This window comes from Saccopteryx bilineata, chromosome 4 (genome assembly GCF_036850765.1).
Source record: "Saccopteryx bilineata isolate mSacBil1 chromosome 4, mSacBil1_pri_phased_curated, whole genome shotgun sequence".
Taxonomy (NCBI): Eukaryota; Metazoa; Chordata; class Mammalia; order Chiroptera; family Emballonuridae; genus Saccopteryx; species Saccopteryx bilineata.
In genome coordinates this window covers 72,369,953-72,394,660 of record NC_089493.1, presented here as the reverse complement: position 1 = coordinate 72,394,660, position 24,708 = coordinate 72,369,953, and the positions used below count along the sequence as shown (strand labels likewise).

The 24,708-nt window shown below is 39.4% G+C and overlaps 1 protein-coding gene across 3 annotated transcripts in view; it reads left to right on the top strand.

The window, feature by feature from the left end:
* SLC12A1 (solute carrier family 12 member 1) overlaps nt 1-24,083 on the top strand; it is a 90,672-nt gene extending 66,589 nt beyond the window's left edge. For all 3 annotated transcript variants that reach the window (XM_066276479.1, XM_066276480.1, XM_066276481.1), the window contains exons 21-27: nt 5,588-5,731; nt 8,674-8,805; nt 9,057-9,168; nt 12,341-12,427; nt 19,484-19,619; nt 21,362-21,429; nt 22,794-24,083. In XM_066276479.1, the coding sequence (XP_066132576.1) occupies nt 5,588-5,731; nt 8,674-8,805; nt 9,057-9,168; nt 12,341-12,427; nt 19,484-19,619; nt 21,362-21,429; nt 22,794-22,929 (815 nt within the window). In that variant the 3' untranslated portion in view covers nt 22,930-24,083. The remainder of the gene's footprint in view (nt 1-5,587; nt 5,732-8,673; nt 8,806-9,056; nt 9,169-12,340; nt 12,428-19,483; nt 19,620-21,361; nt 21,430-22,793) is intronic.
* The last annotated feature ends 625 nt before the right edge of the window (nt 24,084-24,708 follow it).

Sequence of the window (24,708 nt, the reverse complement as noted above, 5' to 3'; positions counted from 1 at the left end):
AAAAGAATGTTACACAAATCCATGAAGAACATGCAGAAAAACAACAGCATAATGAGAGAAATTAACTTTATGCCACATTTCCATGCATTGTTTTGAAGTTTATGTAATTTATGATACAACCCTTATATTAGATTTTGAATTGGAAGAAATAGGCTTGTGTTTCATTATTTTATACTGTAATATAAGGCTTAATAAGAGCCTGATAAATCTTACGTATTGCATTACCCTGTGTTAATGATTATCATCATAGCTTTTCCCACACGGGCAACAAGGTGTCATTGCAGATTATAATTTAAAGGAAATATTAGCAATTCAGAGTGCCCATATACTGTAGTTAATAAAGCAGTGAACAGAAATCAGCTTTATAGGTAATTTGCCAGCTAATGACAATTATTTCTATATTGTGTCAAAAGCTTATGTGAAGAGAGTAACTTTCTATATAAATAAGATCGATGCTTGTAACATTCTAGCTTGTATATACAGCAACTCATCCAATACTGATGGCTGATAGTGTCTCTTAATAAATTAATTTATGGCTTAACAACACAAAAAAAACGCAGTGTTTCCTATTGTTCACTTCCCAGGGGGTATTTAGCAAGTTTGCCAACTTCAACAAAGAGTCCAAATTATTCTGGTAGGAAGTAAAGTGATGACATGTGATTTGTAATATATTGCAGTCAAGTGTTCCATGTAAGAACTGCACAATTTATGACCGTTTCAGAGTATGGGGGTTCTCTGTCTGAGGAAGTGGCTTAGCAAAATAGAGACAGATGGCAGTGTAGTAAATAATTACTTGATTGGAAGGTGACCACTGCAAGATTGCTTCCTGCCTTCGGTTCAACTAGACTACACCGGGTTATGGCACGTTGATTCATGTGAGCATTTATAGCTTTGAGTTGGCTGACCAAGGAAAGAAGCAAATTTAATAATTAATAAAGAAAAAGGATGCTGTGGAGTGGGAGGAGATGCCATTCCTCGGGGGGTTTCCCTGTTCTCCCTTCTATTGTGAGATAATTGACTACTCTCTCTCCTTAAGATTCAAAGTGAATTGGAAGGTGTAGACTCCTGCCTGTTTCTAAAAAAAATCTTTACAAGATAAAACATTCTAAGCAATGTTTTAACATTTCATTTGCAACGAAATTGAATTTCAGAATATGGTCACTCCAGTTGGTTACCATACTACCAATTTATAAAACACTTGAAAATAGCAAAACAACTATTCAAGGAGTCTGGCATTTGCATGAAGATCTGGCCCAGGATTGACTCTGATTTTACTCTAAGAACTGTTTGGGGCTATGTGTGAACAATTGATTAGAAACCCACTCAACAGAGAGAACCTAAAGCCTAAGCTTTTTCATCTAAACTCAGGGATTCTCTTACTCTTGGAATGAGAGAAGGGCAGAATTTTACTCTCTCACTCTCTCTCTCTCTCTCTCATATTGTGACTTTGCAAATTATGATGGAGTATAGGATTGTCTAACATGGAAGATTAAAATTCCCACCAGATGCTCAGGTGCTGGCCCTTTCCAGGGCAAGGACCCCTTTCCCTGCCTCTCATTTTTCTGATTAATTCCACATGTTCTACTTTCTGTCACATTCTAGCCTGGTTTATGCCATCTGCCTCTGCTAGCTCCTCTTTTTATATTTCCATATACAGCATTAACTTCACTTCCTTCAAACATTGTCTTTTGCACCTACACACACACACACACACACACACACACAACTGTACACTTATTTTTCTCCCTTTATAGAGAAATACTTTCAAATGATTTGAACTGTATTACCAGCAGTGACTTATTCTTTTATTTCAACCAACCGTTCTTGAGTACTTGCTACAGTGGTAAGCACTAGCAGAGAGGTGTGGGCATGACCAAGGATGTGAGAGAGGGAGTATGTGAAGTCTACCTATAGGTTTTGGAACCTGATAAACCTAGGTTCAAATCCCAGCTTGACACTTTTTGGCTCTGTGACCTTAGTCAGATTAATCATCTTCTCTGTGTCTCACTTCCCATTTTTTAAATTAAAATAATCATAGTACCTACCTTACAGATTTATTATTTTGCATTAAGATACATGATGGCTGCCCAGTGTTTGGCATTGTACTTGGCAAAAAATAAACTCTCAACAAATGGTGCTAATAAAATATAACCTAAGAGTAGCTCCTAACCTACTCTTCAGGAGCTTACAGGGCACTGAGGGTAGAATTGACATGTACCCTAAAACTCTATTCTGTGTCCCACAGTGACAGTTACTGGAATAAAGGTTGAAGCAGAGTATTATGGAAATGTAGAGCAGTATATAAATTTCTCTGGTTGGAAAATTGGGGGGTGGTTTCTTCAAAAAATTCAGATCAGGTATTCCTTCAATAAGCGACTGTTGGCAGTCAGAGTATATCACTGAAGCTGGGTGGTAAGGAAGGCTGGACACCAGAATAGGAAGCAGAAGACTTGGGTCACCAGCTGTGCACCCTAAGACAAATCACTTGAACAATATGAACCCAAGGTTTCTTTACATTAAAATGGGGAGACTATTACTAGCTTCTGCCTGCATCTCACTATTGGTGTTGGGATCAAATCAGAGACGACGTGGAAAGGGCTTTGTGGATCCTGAAGGTCACAGAGGTAGTAGTAACGGGGGTGGTGGTGGCAGTGATGAAATGAGTCATTTTTATTATCAGCCTTGTAGAAATCAGTTTATATCTATCCATTCATTATACATTGACTCACCCGCCTTATGCCTAACAGTCAGCTAGCCAGCCCTCCTGTTGAAAGAAATGTGTTGGCTAAGTCTGCTCTTGATTTCTTATGCAAACAGAGGCAAGCAGTACACCAGACAGATCATTCAGAACAGAGCATCCAAACATCACTTCTACTTAGCGCCGAAATGAGAAAAGGAATGAGAGCACAGAAGGAGGCCTTAGATCACCTACAAAGTGAATAATTAAGAATTAACTCTAATAAGAACTTGCAAAGTCACTGTGCCAAGTGTCATACCACCGTGTGGATCCGAAAGTTCCAGATGGCCAAGCAAGCAAATTTTAGCCTTTAAAATAAACTCCATCTCTGTTATCTCTGAGGGGACTGCCGAATCTGACTCATTCAAGCCAAGTCTGGATTGTATCTCAGGCCGGGGATTTGCAGTTTGCTCTGTGCAGGATGGGCTGTGTACATACCTTCAAGCAAATTGTTGGAATGTCTCCCGAGGCACTCAGCCAGGGTTACAAAGGAAGATTCATCATCTTTTCTCCTTTGTTGAAACTAGAGGACAAAGAGTATGGCAGCTAGCGGCTAATCACAGGGTGTGCTGGAGCCAGCCAAGAAGGGAAAGCTAAGGAATCCTCTCCCCAACTGTCCTTACAGTTGCCCCAAAGCTGCTCACAAATATGCACCTTCCAAAGGACTGCAAAGAGCAGCTAGGCTGCAACTGCCCCCTGCAGCACCTCCAAAATGTGAACCATAGCTGGGGGGCTGTCATCCACGGCCACAATGCAGCTGCCTGGGCAGCCTGCCATACATACCTGTATCTTTAGGGCCCTCGCTCTGCAATATGTTTGAGGGGCTATAATTGGGGGGAATAAATTTGGCATTGTTCCATGTGCCTGAGAGTGTTCAGGCTCCTCTGATGATGAAGAGTTGAGGTCAATAAGACAACTCTGAAATAGTAATAATGAACCAAAAGCCAAAAAATCTTTGAAGCTGGGAACATGCAGAATTTGGAATCTAGCAGACCTCTTTATAGTGAGAACCCTGTTGCTTGCCGAGTGACGTCAGACAATTTACTCAACCTTTCTGAGCCTCATTTTCTTCATCCACAAAATGAGGACAATCATAGTAACCATTTCAGAGTTGCTTGCTAGGGAATAGCGTGCAGCACAGCCCCCAGCACTTAGAGAGCATGTAATGAATAGTAACTTCTAAAATAATTCCCAGGCTTTCCAAAACAGTCCATTTGCTTTGCATAACTAAGGCCATTTCCAGGAGTTGCAAAATACACTGTCTATAGACTGCACTGGTTGGTTTGTTCTTTCAGAAGCTCCAAAGCACTATGCCAAGAACTGTTGTTTATTCTTTTTGAAATGATAGGGAAAGGAGAAGGGTTACAATTTTCCATTTCACAGATAGGAAATCAGAGGCATAGAAAAAGTCAATGACTTGCTTAATGTCACATAAAGCCAACGACAGAGCTATAATTGGAATTGACCCCTCGGGCAATGTAGCTTGTGCTCACCTTTCAAAAGTCAGGGGTAAGCAACTCCTGTCTGAGCTTTAATACCATCAGTCTAATTTCTCAGATTTTCTATAGCTGCTGATCTTGAGAACCTTTGAAGCTTTGGGGAAATCACATGGGTGATTTGACCTTAAATCTCATGCCACTGGCAAAAGATTAATTGCTAAGACCTGGAAAGCAGCCAGACAATTCTGTGTAGCTGAATAACAGCACCATCTAGGGATGTGACCGTCCTGACAGATTTAGTTAGTGCATAATTGATAAATCTAGAGTTTGTATAGCTTGGCTTGCCAGACAGATAAGGCATCAGGCTCCGAGGGTTGACATTTACAGAAGCCCTACCAGTGTTCTGTAACATTGAATCTAGGTTCTCTACTCTCTGTCTCGGAACATTGCTCATTTTCTAAAGCTCTGTTCTCGGCAGGGAAGAAGATGAGGGGATCTGACAGAGGGCTGCCTTGCTCACTGTAAATGAGCATGCCCATCACGTTCTAGCACTGTCATATGACTGCTTTTAAAATCTTTATTTACCCTGATCCAAGGCAGGCTGAGGTCAGAGAACAAGGCAACGCATTACATAGCCTTTAGGCTATGTAAATTTTTCGTCACAATCAGAATCCAAAAAAAGATACAGTATAGCCAGACACAACAGCCAAGTGTGGATAGTGAGTCTGACCCACGGACAGGAAAGCCTAACTCTGATTCCAGACTCTGGTGTCGTGTGACCCTTCTTAGTAATTTGAACTCAGACAGGGACACAGACATCTCCGCTTTTATTTCTCTCACTTTGGTCACTCACTCCAGAAAGTATTTTGATTATTGGGAAAAATTGTTGGTGGATATTTTTCACTGTAATTTCTATTCAGACCCCATAGAGTTTACTATAAGATTTGGTCATCTTTCCCTAATTCTTGTTTGCTCGAAAGGAGGCATTGTTGTGTGCTTGATATATACCCAGCCTACTGCTATAATTTTGTCACTCTAGCTGTAAAATGTCTGACCTAGTAGCTTGGTCAATAAATCAGGAGCTCTCAGTGTGTAGTTCTTACTTACAGGGGATCTGGCTTATTGGTTTTTACAGAAAGTGAATAAAGATAGCATTAAATAGCCCTTACAAATAAACTCCTACTAGTAACTTCGTATATTATAATTAACGCATAGAGCTATTTTCCTGAGTTATTACTTTCTGAACATACTTTACTGACATACATTACTGTTTAATAATCGTTCATAAAAAATCATATAAGAAACATGTTATCACAGATATACCATTTTTAATATTAAAATAGTTAATAAAAGTGTTCCTAAAAACATTGTCTCTCTGAGATTAGTGAGTGAGCTTGTCTTCTCTCCCCAGACGAGTTGGAGAAACTTGAACAGGAGCGGCTGGCTCTGGAGGCCACCATCAAAGACAACGACAGCGAGGAAGGGAGTGGGGGCATCCGAGGCCTGTTTAAGAAAGCGGGCAAATTAAACATTACGAAGCCGGCTTCTAAAAAAGGTAAGTACTTCTACATTTATAAATGCTATTACCAGATGAGCTGACCCTACAGACTTAACTATCTGTAAGGGGTGAGAAGTCACATCTAGTATGTCGGGAGCATTGAGTAAAGACTGAAAGACATTTCTTTCAAGAAGGGAGGATGGGTGAAAAGTAGAAACTGTATTGTTCTTTATCAACAATAGTAAGATCTCTGGACCATCTTACTGTAGAAACTTTACTTGAAAACCGTAGTATTTTATTTGGGAGCAGACGGAGTGCCATAAAGAAATTTCTTAGTTAAGATAGAAAGAGGATAAACATTAAAAAAGCAATACCCAAACTGGGTTATCTGCATCCCCCAACACACACACACCCCTTGTACACTATCAGGGGTTTGAGTGAGAGATGCAGCTCGAACTCCAATTTCAAAGAAAGTGTCTTTGTCACAAACCAGAATTCTGGACTTGGAACATTATTGATATTAATTACCTGTAGACCTTGGCTGAGTAGGACACTTATATCTGAATATCAAGTGCATATCCCAGGAGCAGGGGGCTAGAAAATGAGAAATCTTGCTATAAATTTTGTAAACAGTTGATTCAAACATCTGATTTTTTTTTAAATTGCTTTCTATGAACCAGCAGTTTGAGTTTAATGAGGTCCACAGCGACCTCTGCTGGTAGACAGTTTGAATGTTAACATTTATTTCTGTCATGCACAAATAATTCTATACTTACTGAAGTCATTCACTAGCGTGAGGCCAGAGAAAGATCATTTGTCTAGGAGGGTCTCAAAGTCAAATGACAAGATCCAAACTGAGATTTAGCAGGCTTCTGCATTAAGCTGATAGAATCTAACCTTTTGAGGAGGCTACTTCATGCCCTGGAAAAGATTTGGTTTGGTTTTCTTATTGGCCTACTATAGCCCAAGGATGAAATTTCACTTGTGTGTATATAAGTATATATACACAAATATATATTTCATATATAAAAATACACATTTTTACATACCCCTATGATACAGAGGTACCCAGAATATCTCATGAGCTATTTAAAAAGCCAACTATGTATTGTCACTCTCAAAATGCTATTTTCCAGGAAAATTCTGTTTTTAAATCTAAAGTTGGTGGTATATCAAAACTTTAAAGGTATAAATATTAGAATAAGACCATCTGGATGCTAACTACTATATTTTTCCTTTCTAAATATTTAGTTTATTCATGAGATGAGTTAACTATCCATTGAATCTGCTCTGTTCAATATGACAGCCTGGAAAAGCAATGAAACATTTAAAATTCATAACCCAATACTATTCTTTAGCTGACAGGGAAGAGGAAAGCATTCGTGTCTTTATTAATGAAAGAAGCCTTGTTATTTATTCTGGAAGCCTGTTTCTGCATCACAGTACTTTTGGCAAAAATATACTCCTCTGAAAGTCAACACATATCACATTGTTTGGATAAGCAAAATAATGTTATGTTTTATATCCGACACCCAAAATCTCACACAACTCTAATGTCAGCCCCTTCATTGCTCTGGGCTTTTGTTGGTTAAGTTTTTTTGAGTTCTAGATCAGGACCAGCTCTGCCTCCAGGTACTCATAATTGAGTCCTCTGGATGCTTTGATGTGCATGTAAGTGGAGGCAGAGTTCGGTCCATTTTGTAAATGCATTTACTCTCAGCAGTCCTAGGGAGATAAAAACAATATAAGAAAATTGCTTCAGAATGGACAGGCCCAAAGCATGAAAACAGCAAAAGACAGAACAAAGCATCTTTAGAACCTCGTAGATCAGAGAGGAAGCTCTGAGCGGCTGTCAGCTCCCCTCTGAGCACTACAGTGACACAGCTCTTTGAAATAAGCAATACAATCACAACTCTGAAAGACATGGAAATAAGAAATAATATGTACAGTATGGCAAAGAAACCCTCTTGGCAAACAGAAACAAAGGTCCTATATAAACACGGGCCTAATTCCCTAGAACACTTAAGTTGTATCTATGTTAGATTGGAAATTGCCTTAAGTTTTTTTAAAAGTACAGTATTTTTTATGTGCACCCCTAATTATCACTCAAAGAAAGTGAAAATTTTCACTTCCCACATTTCCTGGCTTTTTCACCTCATTCACGGAAATTCAAACAGGCCGAATGGCTTTATTTATTTATTTTTTTAAACTTTTTATTTATTTAATTAATTGTGTTTACATAGATTCTAGTGTCGCACAGAATGCATCCCCCCTCCCCCTTATTCCCTTCAACATCTCCCTTGTCCTCCTCCCTACAACGCCCTGCCCCCTTCCCTTCAGGTTTATCAGGCCAAATGGCTTTAGCTTAGCTTCACAAGAGTCGTTGAGAAGAAAGCAGAGGAGTCCAGCAGGCTGACACCGGGGCCAAAGCGCCACACCAAGGCGAGATGCACATTGTCCCTGGCCACCTTTACAATTCCGGCAGTCGTGCAATTTACACCAGGGCTGCACTCAAGTGAATGAATTGTCTCCTGATGGAATGCTTCTGATTCAATTGTTTATTTCCAGAGACCTGATCACAACATGTTCTACTTCCAAGTAAATCTGAAAATATAATTAAATTGAGTTATATCTGAAATTTGGAGGGAAAAGAAATCAGGATTTTTTTTTCCCAGATAATTTACCAGTGTTACATGTCTGAGTAATAATTCCATGTTGAGACCATTCATTACGGACCTGAAAATAATCCACAGTGAAAACTATAATCATAAAACCAATATCAAACATTTTTGAACTACTGAAGGTGATATAATTTATTATGGGATTCAACCTTATCTCTCCATTTCAGAGAACAGGGCTTACTATTTACTTATAAGTATAAAAAAAACACTTAGAAATTCATGACTACTCCTCTATTTTCCTGAATAGATTTATTGGAAAGTTATTTTGTTTCTTTCCTCAAAAGACAAATGGATCTACTGCTTTCTCTTTCATCGCAGACAGCAGCATTAACACAATCCAGTCCATGCACGTGGGGGAGTTCAACCAGAAGCTCGTGGAAGCCAGCACCCAATTTAAAAAGAAGCAAGGGAAAGGCACAATTGATGTTTGGTGGCTGTTTGATGATGGAGGTAACATTTTCTGGAATATACACTAGGGAGCAGAATTTTTGTGTTGACAAATTTAACAAACAACACGGGAAGGTATATGAAAAAGATAGCAGTTAAAGAATAATACTTCTGTGTTCTCCCAAGAATATAAATTATTTAGGAGCTGTGAATGTGGGAATGAAAAAAGATGAAAAGCTATTACTTTTCTTTCAGTTAGTGTACTCATCTTTTCTGTCATAATTTACTCTTCTTCTTTTGTTTTTTTTTTTCAGGACTAACACTCCTTATCCCTTATATCTTGACTCTCAGAAAAAAATGGAAAGACTGTAAATTAAGAATCTATGTTGGAGGGAAGGTTAACCGCATTGAAGAAGAAAAAATTGCGTAAGTAACTTATTATCCTTGTGTTAGAACATTTTGGATGTTTGTTGTCCTAACGCTTTAATTTTAGAACTTTAAGTGTCTTTGAGGTACAATGGATTTAAATGTGAAGCCACTATGATAGGCCTCATGGTTACTTGGTTTTATGGTCAATAAATTATCTTTGCAAGTTTTCTAATCACTGCCTTCAGGTCCTTTTATCCCCTGCCACAAAGGATAATGCTTTCACAAAGGAGTTTGGCACAGAAGCTTCATCTCAAATCTTTCTCTCTCTCTCTCTCTTTTTTTTTTTTTTTTTTTTTTTTTTTTTTTTTTTTTGATTTTCCTGAAGTTACAAGCAGAGAGGCAGTCAGACAGACTCCTGCATGCGCCCCACTGGAATCCACATGGCATGCCCACCAGGGGGCGATGCTCTGCCCATCTGGGATGTTGCTCTGTTGTGGCCAGAGCCATTCTAGCGCTTGAGGCGGAGGCCATGGAGCCATACCCAGCGCCCGGGCCAACACTACTCCAATGGAGCTTTGGCTGCAGGAAGGGAAGAGAAAGACAGAGAGGAAGGAGAGGGAGAGGGGTGGAGAAGCAGATGGGTGCTTCTCCTGTGTGCCCTGATCAGGAATCAAACCCAGGACTTCCACGCCAGGCTAATGCTCTACCACTGAGCCAACCGGCCAGGGCCTCATCTCAAGTCTTGAATGAGAGTATCATTCATTATCTGTGTCATGTACTTTGTGTTCTGACCAATAAGAGTATCCCAGGGAAAAAAATGTGGAGGAATTTATGTCCACTAACTTCTTCTGGGAGGTGCAAACCTGTTCATTCCCAGCAGTCACTCTAGCACAGCTCACTTCTAAGAGAACTGAGACCCTGCATGGGGACCTGGTGCCAGCCCTGCCACCAATGCACTGCAGGACTTTGCTGCAGTCCCTGCACTTATCTGGGGCCCCAGCTTCTCCTTTGTAGTTTAAATGGATGACTGTTGAGAACCCTACGAATTAAAAAATAAAAATAGTATAAATCTGTGTTTTTATTATTTTACTGACAAAGAGCTGAAGTATAGTTGAGAGAACAGCAAGCACACTGAGAATGTGGTACAACCAAGGGTCTCGGTGGACATCCGAAGAGGGACCTTGGGCAGCTTTCAGCTCGTTGTTGCGTGTCTAAATCCTGAGCCCTTCCTGGAACCTACTCCCAGAAATCACAAAATAATGATGGGCTCTTATTCAGTGATGTTTTTCTATTCTCTCTCCCTTCTTAGGCGGTATTCCATGTTTAATTTCTCTTAAAGAGGGTCATATTAAAATGGAAATGAACATAATGTCTACAGCAATTCTATTTTCTTAAAGCTTCCAGTTAATTATTAGGACAACTGATAAAAGTTGAAAATGGTTAGTGGATTAGACAATAGTATGGCATCTATATTACCATTAAATTTTCTAATTTCAAAAATTGTACTTTGTATAAGAATATTTTTGGTAGGTAGGTCAGCGGTAGGTAGAAATGAAGAAAGCAAGCAAAAAAAGAAAGAAAGAAAAAAAGAGAAAGACAGATATAGATTGATAGAGACATATATATAGAAGAAAAAGAGAATGATAAATCAAATGGTACAAAACATAAACAATTGATTAAAGATTCATGGCACCATCCCTGAAATTGTTCTGTAACTTCGAAATTATGTAAAAATTTTGGGTTGCCAGGGGAATAAACCTCCAATATATAATATATTGTCAACTAGTAATCACTGGCATCAGTTCAATGCCAACAGGAATCCTTAAATTGAGGTGTGGTGAAGAAAGAAACTTTATTCAGTTCAAACACAAAACTCTAATTGTGAAGTAGCTCAATAGTGATACAGCACGGCTTGAGAACAGCACAGTTGTGGAAGAGTTCAATAGTATTACACCTCAGTTAGGAAGCGCACAGCTGTGGAACAGCACAGTTGTGAGGCAGGTGGCCCTGCTCTGTTCCAGCCACCTGTGCTGGCTCGTTCTGTGCCTGTCTGCTCTTCCTGTTCTGCTTTGCTCTGCTCCAGAGAGACTCCTTCAGTGTTTCAGCGGCAGTCTGGAAAAGGCAGTCTCTGCCTTTGTTGAAAAGTTAAAGTGCACTCTCCAAGCCGAGAGGAGCGGACTTTATTATAGAGAGAAATCCTTGCCCCTGGTCTCTGACTGATTTGTCCTTATGCAGATGAGTACTCCAAATACTCACAGTTTGATTGGTCCACAAAGCACTGTACTGATTGGTTAGAATGGAGCTGCTCTGCTTTGTCAAAAGATACTACTGATGGGGCTATAGCTCTGCAGCTCTGATGCAAGGAAAGCCCCAGTCTGGTTGAAATACAATTCCAAGAATTTCTTTATAAGGGCTGGCTCAGATGGCAGGAACACAGTGCAGGCAGGCAGTTAGTTCAGTACAGAAGGCCAGAAGTTCAGTCCAGGCTTCTCCCTGAAGTGTGGTTTGTATGAGAGGCCGCTGTTTAGAAACAGCTGCTAAGCTCTGCTTTTAAATTTGAGCACAGTTAGCCATTAGGAGCCCTTCTTAGTAGGTATCTTCTTTCTTAGGGTCCATAATATATGATAATTATTAGTTTGTCAGTCTTTTGACAGTAAACTCTAAAAATTATCAACAAAATAATAGTCAATAAGTTTTAAACCTTGTTGTTGTTTTTTTCAAATGATAAGAAAACTTGGGCAGTGCTACATTATTTCCCCTGAAACATAAATGCAGAGTGAGGTTTGCTCTTTCCAGTGTCTGCACCTATGGGAATTTCTCTTTGCCTTCAGTGGAGTAGCTTGGTCCATGCTTAATATATCCATAAGTATGATAATGAAAATCAAACACTAACCAAAGCCTTTGTCTTGAGAGCTAAGTGGAGATAATGATTGCTTTTAGTATCTTAAATGCAAAACTCTTTGATTGAAAAGTAGCTCAAGTCTTTGCAGGGTAGAGTTGATTAGCGTGTCATTGCAATACCCCAAGGTTGCAGGTTCAATCCCGGTCAGGGCACGTAAAAGAATCAACCAATAAATGCATAAATAAATGGAACAACAGATTGATGTTTCTCTCTCACACTCGCTTTCTCTCTCTCCACTTCCTCTCTCTCTAAAATCAATCAATAAATAAAAAATTTTAAAGTAGCTAAATATGGAACGACAAAGTGTTTTTGTTCTTATATTTTCAGAATGGCTTCCCTTCTGAGCAAATTTAGGATAAAATTTGCAGACATCCATATCGTTGGTGACATCAACCTTAAGCCAAACAAAGAAAGGTATGAAACATTTAACAAGATCCATTTTTTTTCATCTGTGATACTCTCTCTCGTGTCTCTCATGTTGATTGTTAAAGGGTAAAAATGTTACTGTCGTGACTTCCTGATAGGGTATAATAAAAAGGGACTTCAAATAATCATACAGAGCACTATCAAGTACATTCTAATGGAAGGAAAGTTTTATGATGAAGATGAGCTTGAGAGGGAGAATTGTTGAAACACAGTTAACATTTTAAAATTGCCCTTGGTGTCTATGGTGGCAAGAATAGCACAAAGTACAAGCTGAGAGCATTCTGACCCGAACAATCAGAGCAAGTGAGTGGTGGGGGAGGGGGGCGCCCTAGATAGAGAGCTCCAGTGGAGAAGCTGTGGAAACAGCTTGTGTCTTCTTGGTGCAAGGACAGTACCAGCCTTCTTTGGCCACTTTAGCTTTTAGACAGTAAGAATTCAAAACTTGGAGCCTCTGAGGGTCCCCAAGGAGGGGGTCCTTTAAAACTATCTGAAGCCTGGCAAGGAAATGTATTGTAACCAGAATTTTAAAATAACAAAATTAAAATAATTGTTTAAATGTCTTCAAAACATGACATCATTTTAATCCTTTTACATTGTTAAATTTCTCAAGTCTGCGATATTTCAAAAACAATTTGTAGGTTAGATCTTTACAGGAGTTCTCAGAAGTGCAAGATTATCTAGACATTATAGCTGATTGTAAGTAAAATGAACTACTTAGAGTGATAAGTTAACAATTATAAAATGTTTTCAATTGTTTACAGTCCAAACTCATGTTGATTATTCCATCGGGATGTAATTTTATACGTTTGATTTGGTGTGAAACGAGGCCTCCAAGGGTTAGAGTAGAGACAGTCACAGAGGTCTCAGTATGGCTCAGGTCCCTGCTGGCCTGTTGGACCTCTTCACCTCTTCTCATTTCTGTTGACCATCATTTCTCCTTCCTCTGGCTGTTCTTATGGGGTTGCTCTTCCACATTCCTCAAGTCTTCTTGCTCTTCCCTTATTTTGATCCCTTGTAATCCTATATGAGCTTAATAACTAAATAAAAATTATCTAAATTTAGGGTGAATTCTTATTTACTAAACAACCTTGAACTTCATGCTGTTGAGGGTATTTATGATTTCTCCAAGATTCTGGGTCACTTAAAATGGCTTTATAAAACACCATCACTGTGATAAGCTATAATCGACAGGATCGACCTAGGTTATTATCGTGTAATGTTTCCTCGCATTATATGCACTACCAATGCCTTACATTCCTATATTTCTACAGTTATAAATACTTAAAAAATTAAGAACAGATTTATAATTGTCCTTGGTAAGTAGAATTAATTTTTTTGTATGAATTGGGTTGTCATTCAATAATCTCTGGTAGCCTTCCACATTTCTCTTGAATAATTTTAATTCCTAAGTCATTGCCTCTTGGCATTTGCAGTGACGTGATCAAATGAGCTCATCTTATGGCTCTAATTGTTGGAAATGCAATCTCTTTCATAACACAGCAAGTCCGATGGTTCCCTGATATGTGCCCTTAGCAACAGGCCAGAGCCTGCCAATGCTCTGCCAGTTCAGGGTCATTTATTGTAGTCTAGCATGTAGTCACAATGTCTCTTGCTGACTTTGGATTTTCTATAAGCCTTGGTTCAACGTGAGCACAAATCAGTCACCTATTGTGGCCAAATTCTTCTTGTTATTTGTCTTATCAACAGCTAAGGACTGTCGGTGCTTGCTGATTCATCTCTTCCTCTATCTTTGCCTCTTTACCCATTAATATGGTTTTTCCTACCCAAGTCTTTATTTCTTTCCTGTTCTTTCATGCTAGTCTCTTCTATGGTCACCCCCTCATGCCCATCATTTCTAACTTGTCCCCAAGAATGTTGGACCTCTTTCACTAGCCATGCCTCTTCATTCTCTGGTTGCCCAGCAGAGTTTAGCCACTCGTTATCATTCTGCACTGACCATTGTGCCATGGTTCTTCTTTTCAGAGATAAAACTCTATAACCAGTAGTGAGAAGCAGAGACCCAGGCATCTTTGCTTTTCCTCCAGTATCTAAATTTGATTTTAGACGTCATTTTCATTGGGTGTTTCTTACATAGCTTCATTATCCTGCAATGAAGAGATCTATTTCTCTTTCTCAGAAAAAAATAAAAAGTAAATTCGTTTTCACAATCTCAGAGATTTTCATCCTGATAGTTCAAAGTCTTGAGGTGGATGCAGCGGGTGTGGGAGGTGGGTGGGGGGCAGGAATCCATTGTTACTAGCATTAAAGAACTTTTGCAGAAATGTACCCCAGTACAAAGACAAAAGGCTACTTAGAAGAGGTGTGCCGGAAGTGAGCGCCAGCCTCCTCTCTTCAGCCTCAGTACTTTATAAAACAATTACGTATCTGATGTTACCAATGGCTGTTCCAATAGCTGATGGTAAATTTTAGAACATAGAACTCAGTAAGTCTCACATATGGCTACTGGTAGCACATCTGGTGCCTTTCTAATAATTTTAAAGAGGCAACTCCTCTGAGTGATTCGTTAAAGAGAAATTGTCTACAGCCATACCCTGAACATGCCTGATTTTGTCTGATCTTGGAAGCTAAGCAGAATCGGGCCTGGTTAGTACTTGGATGGAAGAGAACAGAACTCCTTCTCTAGGCTGCTGCAGCCTTGAGCCCTCTTAGGCAGGCAGCCCTTACCTACCATTAACAGCTATCTCCTGATCACTGGTTTTTTGTTTCTGTTTTTGGTCACCAGGTGACATAGAATGTCAAAAAACAATGTGTTAGTGATTTCATGTTGGAGACTAATGTTAAGTGCTCTTAAATTGCATTTAATAAATCTTTCAACCACCCGTGAAACATCAGTAAGTTTTGGCAGAGACATTTTATCATAGATACATTAACTATAATTTTATTTTCAGAGACAGAGAGTCAGAGAGAGGGATAGATAGGGACAGACAGGAACAGAGAGAGATGAGTAGCATCAATCATCAGTTTTTTGTTGCAACACCTTAGTTGTTCATTGATTGCTTTCTCATATGTGCCTTGACCGTGGGCCTTCAGAATACCAAGTAACCCCTTGCTCGAGCCAGCGACCTTGGACCCAAGCTGGTGAGCTTTGCTCAAACCAGATGAGCCCATGCTCAAGCTGGCGACCTCGGGGTCTCGAACCTGGGTCCATCTGCATCCCAGTCTGACGCTCTGTCCACTGCACCAATGCCTGGTCAGGCTAGATAGATACATTATCTATAATACGACAGGACAAGGGTGAACAGGGGTACAAAAACATAATTAATGAGAAACTACTTGAGTCAGGAAAAACAGAAATACTCTTGTTGTTGAATTTTATTTTTTTGTATAGATCAGGGGTCCCCAAACTACAGCCCACGGGCCGCATGTGGCCCCCTGAGGCCATTTATCCAGCCCCTGCTGCACTTCCGGAAGGGGCACCTCTTTCATTGCTGGTCAGTGAGAGGAGCACATTGACCATCTCATTAGCCAAAAGCAGGCCCATAGTTCCCATTGAAATACTGGTCAGTTTGTTGATTTAAATTTGCTTGTTCTTTATTTTAAATATTGTATTTGTTCCCGTTTTGTTTTTTTACTTTAAAATAAGATATGTGCAGTGTGTATAGGGATTTGTTCATAGTTTTTTTTATAGTCCGGCCCTCCAACAGTCTGAGGGACAGTGAACTGGCCCCCTGTGTAAAAAGTTTGGGGACCCCTGGTATAGATTGAATTAAAGTCATAGGTCAAAAAGACAACAATCTTTATATAGAAATCAAAGAGAAACTAGAAGCAATTGACTAGATAATTTAGAATAAAGATGCTAGAGTGGTAAAAAAAAAAACAACTAGTACAATAATTGGAGAAAGGAAATCTTATATGAATTAGGGGGAAATTTTTGTACAATTAAATAAATTTTAAACTTTGTTGTTATGAAGAATAGAATGGGGACAGCAGAATAGCTAGAAGTTAATTTTTTAATTAAATTAATTTTTATTTATTTTTAATAGCATGTAATGCTTGGCCTAATCTAGAGTCAATTAAAAAATATGAAAAATTACATTTAATGAGAATCAAAATAAAAATCTTAAGCTAAATTTGGATCACCTGAGGAGATGGAAGATAACCAGCTGAGGGTAGAGCTGTAGGATGAAGAAATCAAAGATGATCATAGGCAAAGAGCAGTAAAACCTCCAAAAAAAATAAAAGGGCAAATACAGCCCCCGATAGCCTCCTGCGTCACTTGAGCATGTTTCAGTTGCAAGTAAAACTCACAGTGACTCAAGTAATAGAAATTTATTGTCAAACATAACTGAAAAATCCAACTGTATTTTAGCTTTCAGGCAAAGCATGATCTAATAGGTTAATTTTGCAATCAGACTCATTTTTATTCTCTCTTCCTTCCATTATGAAATCATCAGTCAAAGTTGATTTAGCTAATAAAAACAAGATGGCTGCCTATAGCAATCAGGATTACATATTTGCTAATTTATGTTCAGTGAGAACGTTTGTCTTTTCCCCAGTCATTGAATTCAGGACTTGAGCACCATTTAGATTGTACCAATCTAAGCACTGCACTGCTTGCTATGGTCAAGTCAAATGTTAGGTCCATATTCATCAAACTTGCCTGGGTTATGTGCCCATCTTGGCCAACCACTCTGGCAGAAGGAATAGCAGTGTGCTGACTGGTTGATGCTGGAGATGAGTCATTCCCATCCAGACTACAATGGGGAAGCATAGTGTAAATGCTGGGAAGACAACCAGCAACCTCCTTTCTACCTTTTATTTTTTAAGAAACTATTTTTGAACTGGTCTTTCAAATAAGTACCTGAGTTAAGATGCAAAGAAAACTCTTATCCCAAAATAAGCATATGGGGAGCTTAAACAGAGCCACCCAGTTGCTAACCTCTGTCTTGTAGCTGTGTGGTAAAATGAATGCCTTGCTTTTTTACAGGGCACTGCACATTTTTAATAGCCCTGTCACCCATATCATATTGACCCTCATACCAATCCCCATGCCAGCCAGCTCTGAGTGGCCAGCATTACCCCCTTTTATAGGCAAGGTTATTCATGTCAAGGAGGACAACAGAAGAGCTGGATGGAGATCTGAGGTGCTTCCAACACCTTTGCATTGATTATCATCAAAGGTCTCTGAAAGCACAGCACTTTGGGAGCCAACTGCAAATAGAAGTACTGTGTGGTCAAAAAAATAATAGGGCAGAATATCAGTTTTATTCCTTCCCTGTCTATCATTCTAAACAAGTCAAAGAGTCAGAAATCTACTGTATTGAGCATCTTTCCAATCCCTTAACAAAGGCATGCTGGTAGGGACATCCTACTGCTTTGTAATCTGTGCACGTTGATCTGCGAATCCTAAATCACGCCAACTGATGAAATCATTGAAGTCATGGTTTCATATTTTAATTTCTTAGCCCAGCAGCACATTGAATATAATTATCACTCATTCTAAAGTCACTAAATTATAAGTGAGCTACATTATATAAAACCAAAGACAATTATTTCTATTTGAGATCATCTTAGAGTAGCATACCAAAGACAACTATCATAAATTATAAGCTTTGTTTTGTGCCATCAGTTTTTAAAAATTTATCTTGAGACATGTTATGAAGGATAAGAGTGAGATATTCAGCAATTTATTTTTATTTTTTTAGCATGCACGAGAGGGAGGGGGGACAGATAGAAGGGCAGACAGATAGGAAGGGAGAGGGATGAGAAGCATCAATTCTTCATTGCAGCACCTTAGTTGTTCATTGATTGCTTTCTCATATGTGCCTAGACTGGGGGTCCCCAGCTGAGCCAGTGACTCCTTGCTCAAGTCAGCGACCTTAGGCTCAAGCCAGCAACTCTGGGCTTCAAGCCTGCAACCCTTTGACTCAAGCCAGCAACCATGGGTTCATGTCTGTGATTCCACAGTCAAGCTGGTGACCCTGCACTCAAGCTGGTGAGACCATGCTCAAACTAGTGAGCCCGCACTCAAGCCAGTGACCTTAGGGTTTCAAACCTGGCCAATGCTTTATTCACTGTACCATCGCCTAGTTAGGCTTGGCAATTTTTTTAAATGTTCTACAGTGCTAATATACTGCTGCTCCTAGTTTTGTACTAAATGATTTCTTCTTAATTACTCTAAAATGCCCTCAGATTTTTAGACACTAAAACATTATTAATTTTTGTTCTTTCTTCTGCCATGCATCTTAACAATAGTCATTTGAAAAGCTCAGGCAACAACAGCAGAAGGACACAGGCCACAGTATTTGTAGCAAACATTCAAATTGTTCTATAGCCATTTAACTTGTGGGAGCCCTTGCTATTCTCCCACCTGCCCAGAGCCTCCTGCCTGCCAGGTGTGGGAGTTGCTATGTGGACTCAAGGTGAGGATTGCAGCCCTACCCAACTCCCAAGGAACCTAGTTTATCTTCTACATTGATTCATGCATGTCTTCCGTGGAATATGTGAAATAAACTGATAGAAACTCATTTATGGCCTGACCTGTGGTGGCGCAGTGGGATAAAGCGTCAATCTGGAACACTGAGGTCGCCAGTTCAAAACCCTGGACTTGCCTGGTCAAGGCATATATGGGAAGTTGATGCTTCCTGTTCCTCCTCCTTCTCTCTCTCTCTCTCTCTCTCTCTCTCTCTCTCTCTCTCTCGCCTCTTTGAAAATTGAATAAAGTCTTTTTTTAAAAAAAAAAAAGAAACTCATTTATGGGCTAACATGTTTACATTACAACTGTGTCTTTGTATTATTTAGAAAATGTATTCACAGAATAATTACTAATGTGTTTGTGTGTTTATATTGAGGGTCTGATACCTAGAAGGTTAACAGGCCTCAAACATGTTAAGGCTTTTCCTTGGGTAGGGAGGTAGTACTATAGTTGTGGTATTACTCAGTGTGCCCCTTGCAAAGATAACTCTTATAGGTTTGCATGACATTCAGCTCTGATTCTGCAGCCTGCAGAGCCAGTCAAACCTGGAGTATCTGTGAAATAATGAGTTTCCCACAGTGAGGACTCCTTTGTAATTCCAATTTCAGCTGGAAAGTCTTTGAAGAGATGATAGAACCATACCGTCTGCATGAAAGCTGCAAAGATTTAACAACTGCTGAGAAATTAAAGAGAGAAACTCCATGGAAAATCACAGATGCAGAACTGGAAGCAGTCAAGGAGAAGGTGAAGACTTGTTTTCCTTAATTTTTACTTGGCTGTCTAACCAGCAGAAAAAGAAAAACAGTGGTTGATTTAAAGATCAAGAAGTAATGTATCTGTTACAGAATTTTGTTATTTAAGATCCAGAGTTCCTGCATTTTCAAGTGCTTTTCAATGTTATATTATGGGTTATGAGGATTTAGAAAACTTTTTACTTATTTAATATAAAAACAACTCCTTTTAACAGTTAGAAAACACAGGTTAATGATACGTGTTGTGAAGTCTCCTTTCAAGTCTAATTTTATGGAACAGGAGACAGACCCATCAGTCTCAAATAATTAAAGTCAAGCCAGTATGTATGCAATGTAGGTAAAGATAGATTGGCTCACAATTTAATGCAATAACAAAGAATTTTAACCTGATAAGGATAGCTATGAAAACAAAGATAAGGACCTGAGAACATATGTAATTGGAGTAATGAAAGTTGGGTCAGGCACACGTTGTAGATGGAGGTGAAATGGCGAGCTTTTCTAGAAAACCCAGCCAGACAGAGGTACCCTGTCAGGTCCATACTGAATGAGAGGATGGCGAGGATGATTAGGAGGGCGGGGACACAAAAATAAAGTAGAAGCAGGGCATTTGAATTGGATAGGATCACAGGAATCTCCAAACTACAAAATTAAAGTTACAATGACATTAGGAGCTGAAGTTGGAATAAATTAAAGCAAATTAAAGATAGTAAAAGCCTTTCAAAATTAGTGGGAAAATTACTGAGCTAAGAATGATAAACTATGTGTAATAAACTGCTCAGTTCTAACAAAGACTTTTCATATAATTGAGCAAATCACATATCTGGAATCATTTCTGAAACCAGTGAAATATAATAGTTTATATTATTACTCTTATCACTGTAAAATAGTCAATTGTAATTTTTTTCCCCAGGTTAGTCTTTTGGTGACTTTTTAGTTGAAATCAGTACCTTATGCTGATAAAATATTCAAAAAGCTCAAAGAAAGGTTGATTAGGATATAATATATATTATTTTAAAAAAATGTTATTGATTTTAGCAAGAGAGGAAGGGAGAGAGAGAGACAGGAACATCGGTCAGTTCCTGAATGTGCCTTGCCCGGGATAGAACTGGCATCCTCTGAGCTTTGGGACAATGCTCTAACCAACTGAGCTATCCAGCCAAGCAGGGCATAGTATATATTATTGATATCAAGTTGGTGTCAAGATTAGGTTAATTTTCTTCAACCACAAACCTTGTCCCTAGAACAGTTCTTTCTCATTTTCTTTTTACTGTTATCCATGTTGTTTGCTTGTTTTTCCCCCTAGAATTTAATAAACCATTATAGTTCAGTAGACAGTCTGGTTTTATACTTTAGAGTTCCAAATTCCTCATGAGTTTTTAAAACACTGTACATTTCCAAACCTGAATTAACTAATTGTTTTAGATAGATAGATAGGTAGATAGATAGATAGATAGATAGACCCCTTGCTTGAGCCAGCGACCTTGGGTCCAAGCTGGTGAGCTTTGCTCAAACCAGATGAGCCCATGCTCAAGCTGGCGACCTCGGGGTCTTGAACCTGGGTCCTTCGCATCCCAGTCCAACGCTCTATTCACTGAGCCACTGCCTGGTCAAGCTAATTGTTATATTTTTTAAAAGTGAGGTTTTTTTACTTGCCATAATGTGAGGTAAGAAGAGAAATTCTTATTCATAAATCTGTGAAAACTACCTTCAACAAAATCTAAATGTTGTCCACAGAGTTACCGCCAAGTTCGACTGAATGAACTCTTACAGGAGCACTCGAGAGCTGCTAATCTCATAGTCCTGTAAGTATCACTGCAGACATTGAAGCCTGTTACAGAGAACTCTTAGGTAAATGGATTTATCAATTTAAAAGCCCATGCTTATTCAGGTGGAAAGTTAAAAAAAATTGGAACGTGTCGAATGTTAGACAATGAAAGAAAATAAAAGCCACCCTGGACCTAGAAAACTGAGGCCCATGGGCTTTAGAAGGCCCCACTTGCACTTTGCTCCAGGCATGGCCAACCCACAGGGCCAGGGCAGTGCCCAGCTGGAACCGCGGCTGCCCCTCCAGACCATGCTTCAGGTACCTGATCCTGAACCCCCCTGCCTACCAATCTGCAAGCCAGCCAATGAGGCTCACAGACCACTTCACTGAGCGCGTGCTGCAGAGATGTAGAGTCACTGCATGTTCACAAGGCTCCTTGCCATGTGGGGAGAGGCCACGTTGAGACCTTCTACCCCATAAATTATAAGTGGTACACCTGCTGAATATATTAATGTTTGTTTACCTGAAGATTGACAGCTAAATATGAAAATCTCCAACTATTTCACATTTATAGCTCATGAACTGACTCATATGTACAAAGATAATAATGTCTTCAGGCAATGTCTAGCCTGGAGGACTACCCATCCAACATGTAGAACAGTCTCCTGAACTGAGTGGTTCAAATAATTGGCTTCTGAGGTTTCTCCCAAATATAACAGCTTTAAACTATTGGGAAAAATTATTTCTACCAAAAAAGGGGGAGAAGTATTGACCGATCAAATTTTCTATTTAAAAAAGGAGTGAAATATTTATAGTTTGTATTTTGTCTCTACAATGCCTAAGCCTAATTTTCTGGTTTATAGATCTATGTCTTATCTGAGAAATACATCAGTGTGATATCTGAAAAATACATCAGCTGTAGAGCATTGGCCCAGTGTGTGGAAGTCCCGGGTTTGATTCCCTGTCAGGGCACACAGGAGAAGCAACTATCTGCTTCTCCACCTCTCCCCTACCCTCTCTCTCTCCTACCCCCCTTCTCCTCCTGCAGCCATGGCTCAAATGGTCTGAGCAAGTTGGCCCTGGGCACTGAAGATGGCTCCGTGGCCTCACCTCAGATGCTAAAATGGCTTGGTTGCCGAGTAATGGTGCAGTGGCCTCAGATGGGCAGAGCGTCGCCCCATAGGGGTCTTGTGGGGTGGATCCCAGTGAGGACATATGTAGGAGTCTGTCTCTGTCTCGCCGCCTGTCACTTAAAAAAACCAAAACTCAGTGCTTTCATTTTGGGCAGAAGGGGCATGTAAATGTTTCAGGCTAGTGATTATTAAATACCACCAATAACTAGTGATGTTACTGACTCTCATAATTGTCACCTTGGTTTTGTGTTTGTCTTCCTGCTGTCAGGAGCCTCCCAGTGGCAAGAAAAGGATCAATATCTGATTGGTTGTACATGGCTTGGTTGGAAATCCTCACGAAGAACCTCCCTCCCATCTTACTAGTTAGAGGAAACCACAAAAATGTCCTGACGTTTTACTCTTAAAACATAAAATATTCGAACATATTTTAATTTAATGTATGGATAATTAAGAGCCAGTCTAGTACATTATACTGTAAATCTGATCTGCAGTTATACAAAGCCCTGGAGACTGTATTACAAGCTTCTACATAAACTTTATCATTATTTCTTTTTTAATAGTTAATGGGAGCTATCTTTTTTTTTTTCTTATCAGCTTAAGGGCAGTGTCAAAGCTAATGGTATGCCTAAAAAAAAATTTTGTTGTTGCTGTTGATAAATAAGAAAATTAAGCCAACTCTTGCTGACTTAGGCTCATGAAAACCTGCAACTTGATTGTAAGCTTCTTCAGGCAGAATATATTTTCTGTTTGTTTCTGGGCCCTTGTAGGGGCCTCAGCACCCTGCCTCATTAAATGTTTATTGACAGGCGGGGTGAGAAACATGGTGGTTATTAAAGGGAAAGACCAACTGGGCAGGAACCATGATTACGCTTACCTTTCTTAGAAGCTTACATCTTCAAAGAGGATTCGAAAATCAATACCTGAAAACTTTAAGAACTACAAAATGTTTAAAGCAATTACCTAAATAAGGTTATTTAATGTAACACAGATTATATACTTAAAGTGATCTGAGCGATCATTGATAACATATGGCTTCAATTTGCTGCTGACTAAAATGTATATTAGCTGGATTCAAAGGCAACATATATTCTAATTAAATGAAATATATTCCTTTCTTAATATATAAACTTTAACTTTTCTCTCTATTAAATATTTTGAAATTTCCACCATAGTATTACTTTGCATATTTTTCTAATTAAGTGGTTAGCACAAATGAAATCTTCATAGATCTCTCATAATTAAAAATCTACAAGCACAAATTTTCAAACATTATAAAGAAATATATCCTGAATCATTTACTTAGTTACCTTATAGAATGATTGTATGTATTTAAAAGAACAATTAAAATATGAAGTGGAGAAACTTGCAAAATTTGAAATATATGAGTACTGATTTTTTTTTCATTTTGTTAGTATTCCTATAATAATCACATTGAAAAACCAACAAAATATTTTTTCTGATGAATGACTTTTTTCCTGACATGTTATGACTTTTTATTTTAACTGATAAAATATAAGAGAAACAATGACCTTGAAATAAAAGCACTGAAATTTGTTCACTTTGGCCTGGGTCGTTTTTATTTTTCAGTCACTAAGCTCACAGTACAAAGGTATAGCAGATGGAGCCTGAAAATATCTATCATTTGCCTCATCTGAAGGTTGTCTACAACTGGGATTCAAGATTAGGACTTCCAAGCCCAGACTCGGCTCAGGAAAACGAGCATGGAGGCGAGTCAGCCCAGCTCACACAGCAGGCTCTCCCCATTACAAATGTGGGGCACTTAACCTAACTCAGCCCTGGGTTAGGACCTCTCCCTGGAGCCCTATGCACCTGAAATCCAAATGACTAGAAGCGGTGCCCAGGATCAGGGGGGCCCAGCTTCACCTGGGCTGGACATTCTCTGAAACACTTGGGAGAGTCTCTGGGGAAGGTGAGAAGTAATGACTTGGGTAACAGCAAAGCCGAGCTCTCGTTTCTTCCAGAGGCTGCTTCAGTTTGGGTTCCCTGGGAAACAGACTCAGAGAGAGTTTAGTGTGGAGCGTGTTTACTAAGGAGTGCCCTTGGGACCCACACCGTGGAAGGGAGAGGAGAAAGCAGGCACGGTGGAGGAAAAGGTGAGCTGTGATGCAAACTGAAGGACAGCCTCAGCTGACCCCTCAGGATGCTCTGGAGACAGAGGGCCC